Source organism: Diceros bicornis (assembly GCF_020826845.1).
Source record: "Diceros bicornis minor isolate mBicDic1 chromosome 30 unlocalized genomic scaffold, mDicBic1.mat.cur SUPER_30_unloc_1, whole genome shotgun sequence".
Taxonomy (NCBI): Eukaryota; Metazoa; Chordata; class Mammalia; order Perissodactyla; family Rhinocerotidae; genus Diceros; species Diceros bicornis.
Genome location: NW_026690899.1, coordinates 1,355,751 through 1,364,443, shown reverse-complemented (window position 1 = coordinate 1,364,443; position 8,693 = coordinate 1,355,751). Strand labels below are relative to the sequence as shown.

Genomic DNA, 8,693 nt, shown 5'->3' with positions numbered 1-8,693 from the left:
TCTTTCCTTCCCACTCCATTCAGGACTTGCCTGTTCTCACAGTTGGCTTGAATTTGTTCCTCATCCAGGAAGATGTCCTTGATGCCAGCCCCCCCTACACTCACCAACGTGATGGGATTCCCAGCTTTGTGGATCTGACCCAAGGGATGAGGCCAGAGAATGTCTTGCTAGGGGAGCTCTGTGATATCCACTTCCCCACCCTCCCCACCCCTGCTCACCTCACATCCTTTCTGGAAGTTGGCCTGATTTCCCTGGAAGGGAGACAGCCAATGTCCATCAGAAACAGCCCCCTAAGCCCATAACTAACCCCCATCCCACCCCTTCTCAGGCTGCAGGAATGTCAGGGCCCAGCAGAGGGCAGACCTTCCACAAAGAGAACTTGACACTGGGCCAGGCTCTGGGCTCCAGAGCAGGAGGGACAGGGGAGCTGAGGCCAGAGACCTTATGTAGCACACCCTCTCTGATGACAGATGGGGAGACTGGGGCCTCAGGGAGGAAGGGACAGCTGGACCACAGAAGTTCTTCCTCACTTGCAGGGGCTGATGGCACTCCCCCAGGGGCAGGACCTGAGGGGGAGGCTGAGTGCAGCTCAGACACAGCCTCCTGCAGCTCTGCAGACAGGCAGCTCTGAGCTTCACCAGCCCAGGGAGCCTGGTGGGGGGCTTACGTGGGACGTCTATTCATGCATTGCTAAGATGGGCCTGACTCTCCAGCTCCCAGGGGTGGCCATGGGGCTCTCATGAGAGAAGGTTTGCCAGGTACTGAGAGCTCAGGGCCCAGTGCAGGGCTATCGCCTCCCAAACCTCAGGATACTTCTCCCTGGCCCCACCTCCAGGCTCACTCACTTCCAGATCATCCTCCATCCCAATGTCCAGCAGCTTCAGGTGATAGAGGAACGTGCCCAGGAAGGGGACGACACCCTGTGAAATCAGGGTGGGAGTGGTGAGATGAGTCCCACATCTCAGGTGTCCCCATTGACCCTCCCCCAAATCCCTTCACCCCAGCCTCCTGCCCACCACAGACTCCCACAGAGAGCAGCCTAGGACCCTCAGCGGCCTCCCCTCAGTTGCCCCCTCCAGGACCACCCAAATTCCCCAGTCACCTCCTAGGGGCGGCTTTTGTCAAATCCCAGAGTATGTGCTCCCTGCCCCTCCCCTCTCTATTTCATCCTGGGCCCAGCCCTCCCAGGCCTCCTCCTGGTCACTTCCAGGGCAGGCATAGCAGGCTCTGGGGCTCCAGGAGCTGGGCTGGAGGAGGAGGGACCCCTCTCTTAGGGAGGCCTCAAGCCGTGAGGAGAGAGACCTCCTCCTCTGACACCCTCCCCCTCAGGCCCCCTCACCTGCTGCTGCTGTCTCTCCTGGGCTCCCTGGGGATCCATCTCTAAGGTGGCCCACACAGAGGTCACGTCCTGCAGGGTCAAGGACAGGCTCAGGGAGGCCATGCTCCCTTCCCCGTGTCTCCCAGGCCCCTGATCCTGGACCTCGGACATCTGGTGTCTATGGCTGCTCCCATTCCAGAGTGCTCTGATTCTAGATCACTCGCATTTCCAACACTCCCTCCTCTGCTCCCTCAGGCCTGCCCAGGCCCCTAAGCCTCTCTCCTTATCAGGAAAGTGTGAGGAGGACTCCCAGGCCTCCCAGGGTCCCCTGAGGACTCAGTGTCATCTGACTGTCACCAGTACTCTCCCCTCCCCCCTCAAGGAGGAGGAGCGCAAATCTCCTGCACATTCCTCTCCCCCTTGTACCTCATCACCCTTGTGAGGCCTGCACCACAGATCATCTCCCTCCATTTCCCAGATGAGGAGACCGAGGCCCACAGAGGGGCAGTGACTTGCTCAGGGGCCCACAGAGGAGACCGTCCCCACCTCCCAGCCAAAGGGCCTGGCCCCTGGCCTTCACTCCTCCTCCAGACACACCTCTGACCAAGGTCCTGTTCTCCTGACTCTCGGGGTGTGTTGAGGCCCTCAGTCAGCCTGAGCCATGGATCGGGTGGCACAAGGTGTCTCGGAGTCTTATCCAAGTGGATTCTGTGTTTTCCAGCCCCCTGAGATTCTCTGACACCAGGCTGGACCTGAGGCCATGCCAAAGGCCTCAGCTCCCTAGAATCCCCTCAGGATGAACCCTGCACAGAACTCCTCCAAGGGGGAAGGGGACCCCTTTGTGCCACATCTGAGTGACAGTGGAGGGGGTGACCATGGCGCTGTGTAATGGTGACATTTGCATCCTTTTTCACTTGGAAACTTCTAATGTCCTGTCAGGAAGGTCCATTAAGGATCTGTAGGTTCCCCGATAATTCTCATTGCCATCTGGGGTGTATCTTTGTCAACAAGCCACCGGGCGAGACTCACTGGTTTGTCAGCAGTGACCACTATAGGGCTAGATCACACAGTCCCAGAGAGCACACAGTTCTGTCCCAGATCCACCATTTGGCCCAAGGCTGGGCAGCCCCTGTGTCCACAAGACCTGTGTGACCTCACAGTGCCCATCCCTGGGGCAGGCAGAGTGCCCTCCCCTGCGACGTGCAGTGAAGACAGAAGGAGCAGCAGGGGCCTGGCTTCCTGAGGACAGGCTGGGCTGCTTTAGGAAGAAAGGAACCCCCACCCACTCCATCCACCCATCAGCCTGGAGGAAGAGGGCCAGCTGATGGGTCCACATGGAAGCCAGAGACCTGCTCATTCTGCCAGCTCCTCACCTCCTGGAACAGTCCAGGCGACACCTCTGTATCCCGTGACCAAGGCGTCCTGCCCCAAACAGTCCCCACCAGCCCCTGCAGCTCATACCCCCTGCTTCCTGTCAAGCTGGACAAGACAGACCGTTATTTCTCATGGAACCTTAAATGAAAAACTTCCCAAAGCACATCCTGCCTGGTCTCTCCCCCCCTCACCTCCCCTCCTTCCAGATCTCCAGCCTCCACTCACCTCCTTGAGCAGCTTCCTGCTCTCCCGCTGGCTAGTTTTCATCAACTTTTTAAGTTTTGTCCAGTTCTTCCTGAGGAGGGAAAAAAGGAAAGAAACACTATGGAGTGGTTTGAGGGTAAATTCCTTTTGTTTGAAAACCCAGAAGATCCAGACAGCCTGGATGAGCGTTTTCACTGTGTCCTCTGAGCCCTGAGGTGTCTGGGACTGGGGAGGGGGCTCTCCTATTGTCACCTGGGGCCTCCATTCTCTTATCTTCTCAGCAGATGTGTTTTAAACAGTCTTAATTTCATGTGGACAGAGAGTTCTGTTGTTGAAAATACTTGAAAACCTTCAATTTGGCTCAAGCCAGGATCTGTCACTTAGGGAAACTGATTCCTGAAGCAGAACCACTGGCCTAAATTTTCAGAAAGACTCCAAGCCTTCCAACCATGTCAGACTCTATCGCCAGGGTTTGCTGTCTCCCAGGAGGTCCCAACTGACTGAAGGGCAATGCCAGCCCTGTGCGGGGTCTGGTCCACCCAGGTGGTACAAGCATGGAGAGAGGCCTACCCACCTGGACACCCATCTCCATGTCTCTTTTAAATGCTGAATGGAGGGGCCCTGCAGAGCCCAGAGGATCACATGGAGTGAGAAAAAGTTCCTCAGGCCTTGGCATTCCTGGGGAAGGGAAGAGAATGAGCTGTGAGAGGGAGCTGGAGCCCTGCTTCCTCTGGCTTCTGTCGCCTCATTGACGTCTCTTGTCCTGGAGGAAACAGCGGCTCAGGGAACCCAGGAAAGGCACAGCTGGAACCTGATGAGGAATACTTCCAGGAGGAGGATTTTAGCTCAAGCCAAGGAAGGAGCCCAGGAAGGGGTGAGCTTCCCACCACTGGGACCAGGAGTCAGGTCATCGAGGCACTGGCAGGAGGGGCCTAAGGATTGTGCAAGTGCTCAGAACACAGACTTCAAACACGAGAGCTGAGAAAGGAGAAGGGGCAGTTCCCCCGACTCCAGAGAGGGGCTCTCAGGGCCTCCCACATCTTACCTTGGTTACCTGGATTCAGAGCTCCACCACCCTGGCCCTGTCCTGGACCATCATGCTCGGGTCCCCAATGCAGGTGGTGACGACACATTCGACCATTCTGTTAAAGTGGGTCGTGTTGGCATGGATGGTGGGTGCCAGGTGTTCATTGCCCCTGTTGTCACACTGGGACCAGATGGAGTCCAGGAAGTCGTGGGGCATCACTTTCTTGAAGAGCTCCTGGGGAGGACAGGGCATGTCACCCAGCCCTGGCACAGCCCAGCTCAGCGTCCGCAGCCCCCAGTCCCAGGCTGAGTCAGAGGTGAGAGCCTGAGCTCAGGAAGCTGATAATGCGGCCTGAGGCTTGTGTGAGTCCCTGGGTGTTGCCTGTGTCCCCTGAGGACACCCAGCACAGGATGACCCAGGACATGATACTGTGGCACAGGGAAGTGGCATTTGCTCGCTGCACAGTCTCACTTCCTCCAAGCACCAGAACTCGGCTCCTGCTTGACCGTCTCTAGGGGCATCTCCCACCCATTCTGACCATCCTAGGGTCTGTTGCCTCTTTCAGTGGCACATTTCCACAAGGCAGCAACAACCACGGGCTTTGTTTTTCTGCCTTGTAGTCATGTACACATGAGGTGCTTAATTAGTGCTGAGGCTGTTGAGGCCTCCTGGGCAAATGAGTGAACTACCCAGGACAAGACAGCACTTCAGTGTGCTCCGCTCCACCAAAGCGCAGACTCTGCCCAACGTCCTCTCTGCTCCACCTCGTCCATCTGCACAGCCAGTCTGCATGGCAGCTGCTCTCAGTGTCCATCTCTACTGTCCACATGAGGACAGCAAAAGCTTGGGAATTAAGAAGTCTGCTCAGGTCACATGAGGGTAAGCAGGGAAGCTGGACCGAGATCATGGGATTCTGGATCAGGAAATGGCAGGTGTGGGGCAGCTCAAGGCACAGCAAAGGCCGACCCCACCGGCCCTGAGAGCCCCGCTGCTCACCACATCCATCAGTGTCCACTGCTCTGCCACAAGCCGGGGAGGGAACTCCAAGAAGTCAGGCTTCTCCTCCCTCAGCAGGTTCTTGCTGGTCACATCCCAGGGGCAGGCGGGCTCTGGGGCTGGATCTGGCTCTGCTGTTATCTCTCCAGGTGGAGTGAGGATTCTCCCTGGAGCCAATGGTCCAGCTGGCTCCAGCTCAGGAGCTGGCACTGGGGCTGGAGCTGATGTTGGTGGTGGCTCTGGCCCTGGAGGGACTGATGGAGGTGATACTGGCTCCAGCTCTAGCACAGGTGGTGAAACTAGTGCTGGAGCTGGATCTAGCCGTGGAGCTGGCCGTTGCTCTGGCTCTGGAGCTGGAGGGAGCTCTGGAGATGGTACTGCAGCAGGAGAAAGAAACAGTGTCACTCAAGTAGCTGACTTCCACGGTCCCTGTCAAAGTCAGGAAAGACCCCACTGCCTTTAAGGGAAACTAGACTTTGAAGATCCTTCAAATCATCTTCCCAGACTGCAGTCTTCTCACCTTCCAGATCTGCCTCAATGTGCCTTGGATACTCCAGCTGGAGCTGGAGAAAGTAGGCGTGGCTCCCCAGCTCCGAGCCAGGCAAGCTGAGATGCAGAGATGTCAACTTCATCCTGAAGCAGGGAAAGTGCAGGGGTTCCCAGAAATCCTGCCCTGTGTCCAGGCAGGTTCCCACCAGAGAAGAGATGGCACTGGGGGAGGCAATTTGGCAACAGAGTCAGAGGCCTGTCCTTTCCCTGCACACTTCTCATGCAAGGCACCAATGCCTGCCCGTTCCCATCCTGGGGATGAGCCCCTGCTCATCCAGCAAGTTGAACACAGAGCCTGTCGTGACTCTCTTCCTGCTGACTCTCTTCTCCTGAAGGGCCGGGACACAGCCCAGCCCAACCCTCCATGTACTTGTGCAACTGGATTGAGCAAAGGCCGGTTTTTGAGCGGGTTGCTCACAGACCTCCTGTCTTGGGCCTGGAGGTGGTGGTCAGAAGAGGTGGATATGGAGAAGAGACAGATTAACATGGGTCTGTGATGGAATGTGTCTCTTGGAGACAACTCAGCCTAGCCACCCCTCTGCTTCCCAGGGGTCCTGGCACCCATCCATAGCTCTTTGACTCCTGTCTTCCTGGAGTGGAAGCCACCAGACCTCAGCCTTCCCTTGGGAATCAAAAGATGTGTGAGACGCAAGGTTCTGACAGGCCCGCCCCAGCCACAGCCCCCATCTCTCCCTCCACACCTTGTTCTGTAGGGACAGGAAGCCCTTATTCTGGACCCAAAGACCACTCAATTTTTTAGATGGTCCTGTGCTCTGCCCTCCTGGCTGGAAAAAGGGAAGATGGCTCCAGCTATAAAGGAGGCTATCAGGGCATCACTTGGGATGTACTATGGAAGACAGGACCTGCGAAAGATGTCTAATGTCACTGTCTGACTCTCAGACGACAATTGAGGCACAGCGATTGTGTCTCCTTCATTCACTGACTTTACTAAGTGTCTCCAAAAGTCCTGCATGTAGTAGGTGCTTAATCTACACACTTGAATGGATGAGGATCAACCAGACCATCCCAGACACTTGAGTGGGCCTAGGGCCTCTCTGCTGCCCCAGAGATCCTTAATTGGCTAGCCCAAGGAAAAGGATCAGGACCAGCTGCATGGAATCTCAACTCCTTGACAGGGTGCTTTCCATGTGTTTTTCCACACTCAGAAAGGCCACATCCTAGAGATCAGTGAGGCAGACTACTTTTCACGGAGAAGAGAAAAATAAACACCATGGACTACCACAGCACGTCCACAGCCCTCTCTGCAGATCCAGGCACCAGGTAAGCACCTGTCATTGCTGATCCCATTAGTCCCTACAAGATCACCATGAAATTTATCCCCCTCCCCTACTTTTCAGAAGAGCAAACTGAGGCTCAGAGAGATGTGGGGATTTGCCCAAGGTACACAGCTGGCAGTGGGCAGAGTCACCACTGTGCTGAGGAGGGTGTGGCTACTCAGCTAGTAAACAGCTGGTCCAGGACCCGTTGGGATGTGTCTAAGACCGAGTAGTTGACCATGAAGGTGGTGAAGCTGGACGTGTTCCTACTCAGGAAAGCCGGTGACATGGACTCTGTCAGCTTCTCCATCATGCCTGCCTGGAGGGCACGCATCCTGCAGGCCTCATTTAAATTCACAGTGAACTCATCCTCACACTGGGGGAGAGGAGGAGGGACATACAGTAAGTGATATCACAGTGAACCACCAGGAGGACTGAGGTGACTTTCTACCCTCCTGTGTAGCTGGTGTGGAAGATTGGAGGTCCAGATTCTTTTGAGAGTTGGACTGTGGGGTACTCTAGTGAAAAAATTCTGGTGGCGGGGAGTCCAGGGGGTTCTCAGATTTGAGTCTTCATTCTAGTACTGCCTTGGTCATCTCAGAGTCCTGTGTGTGAAGACACCTCTGCACCCACACTCACCTCAGGGAAGCCCTGGTCATTAATGGACTGGTGCACTTGTGTTCCTTCCAGGGAGAGGGTGAACTGGAACCATCCACCAGCTCCTCGACCATCTCTTGGGTGCAGCTCTGCAGTGACAGTGCCCAGCAGTCAGGCCAGGAGGGATCAGGGGCCTGCCTGGACTTTGCCACAGGGGGAAACACACCCACAGATCAGGCACAGAGGGGAATCTGCATAGACTCCACCAGGGAAGGAATGCCAGGACACTTTGAGGGCCCAGGATTCACATGCAGATACAGGAGGTTGGTCCCCAGCACTCACCGTCATCTCCTGCAGCCAAGATCTTGAGTATGAACATGACACACTGCCCGACTCCCACCATCTAGCTTCCTGCTCCTGCCCAGGCTGGGTCCTCCTCATCCCCAGCTTCCTTAACTCCATCTCCCACACACACACACACAATGAGTGTCAAGTGGTGTGGGGCTGTCCTTTTGGGATCACAGTTCTGGCCTGACCTAGAGTGGCCTGCCCTGGCCCACACTGTTACCTGATGGTTCCTCCTGCCAAAAGGCCACGGACATTCGAGGTGAGGGCTGAGCCAATGCCTAAAACTACTTAACATGCTCTCATTCTGGGCTTTCCGGGGGCCAGAGGCTCGGAAAGTCACGGGACAACATGAGAACATCCTGCTGTGTCGAGTGTCTCCACTCAAATGAACTGGACATGAGGCTGTGATTACAGTGTGGGTGCCTGGTAACCAGAGTTCTAAGTTCTGTTGGGGGCTGTCACCAAGGAAGTGAGGTCACTTGTTCAAGGTTCTAATACTTGGCCCCTTTATTCAATCAGACACACCCAAAGCCCCCTCTAGGCTGTTGGCTGCTCTCCCTCTTTGCTCGTGTCATCTCCATCACTGTGCACAAATACCCATCACCACCCTCCCCACTGCTCCTTGGGAGTGGATCCAGGGGCCCAGCTTTGAGAAGACAGAGCTGAAGTCAGACCTCTTTTTCCTACCAGTTCTGTGTCCTGGAAAAGCTGCTGTGCCTCTCAAGATCTCCCCAGTCTCCCAAGCTGCACAATGAGGATTGGGCTAAAAACAGCTTCCTAGGGACCTTGTCAGGGTACATGTGATAATACGTACAACACCTGTGGGCTGGTGTCACATGTGTCTAATGTACACACTTAGAGATGGAGGAAGTACAAGAAGGAGTAGGACATCACATAGACTACCAGTCAGATCTTCTCTGGGTTCCAGATGTGTGATCTTGGGAAAGTGACTGCCCCTCTGGGCCTCATTTTCAGGTCTGCATCCTTAAGGAGTTGAAATTAG

At 55.7% G+C, this 8,693-nt stretch overlaps 1 protein-coding gene across 1 annotated transcript; it reads right to left on the bottom strand.

Annotated features, from left to right (window-relative positions):
• Positions 1-293: 293 nt before the first annotated feature.
• Positions 294-3,618, bottom strand: LOC131402066 (ral guanine nucleotide dissociation stimulator-like). The gene is made up of 4 exons (XM_058537032.1): positions 3,471-3,618; positions 2,918-2,987; positions 1,340-1,408; positions 294-920 (listed from the first exon to the last, which is right to left on the bottom strand). The coding sequence occupies exons 2-4, from the start codon at positions 2,957-2,959 to the stop codon at positions 738-740; spliced, it is 294 nt and encodes a 97-aa protein (XP_058393015.1). The 5' UTR covers positions 2,960-2,987; positions 3,471-3,618; the 3' UTR covers positions 294-737.
• Between the last annotated feature and the right edge of the window lie 5,075 nt (positions 3,619-8,693).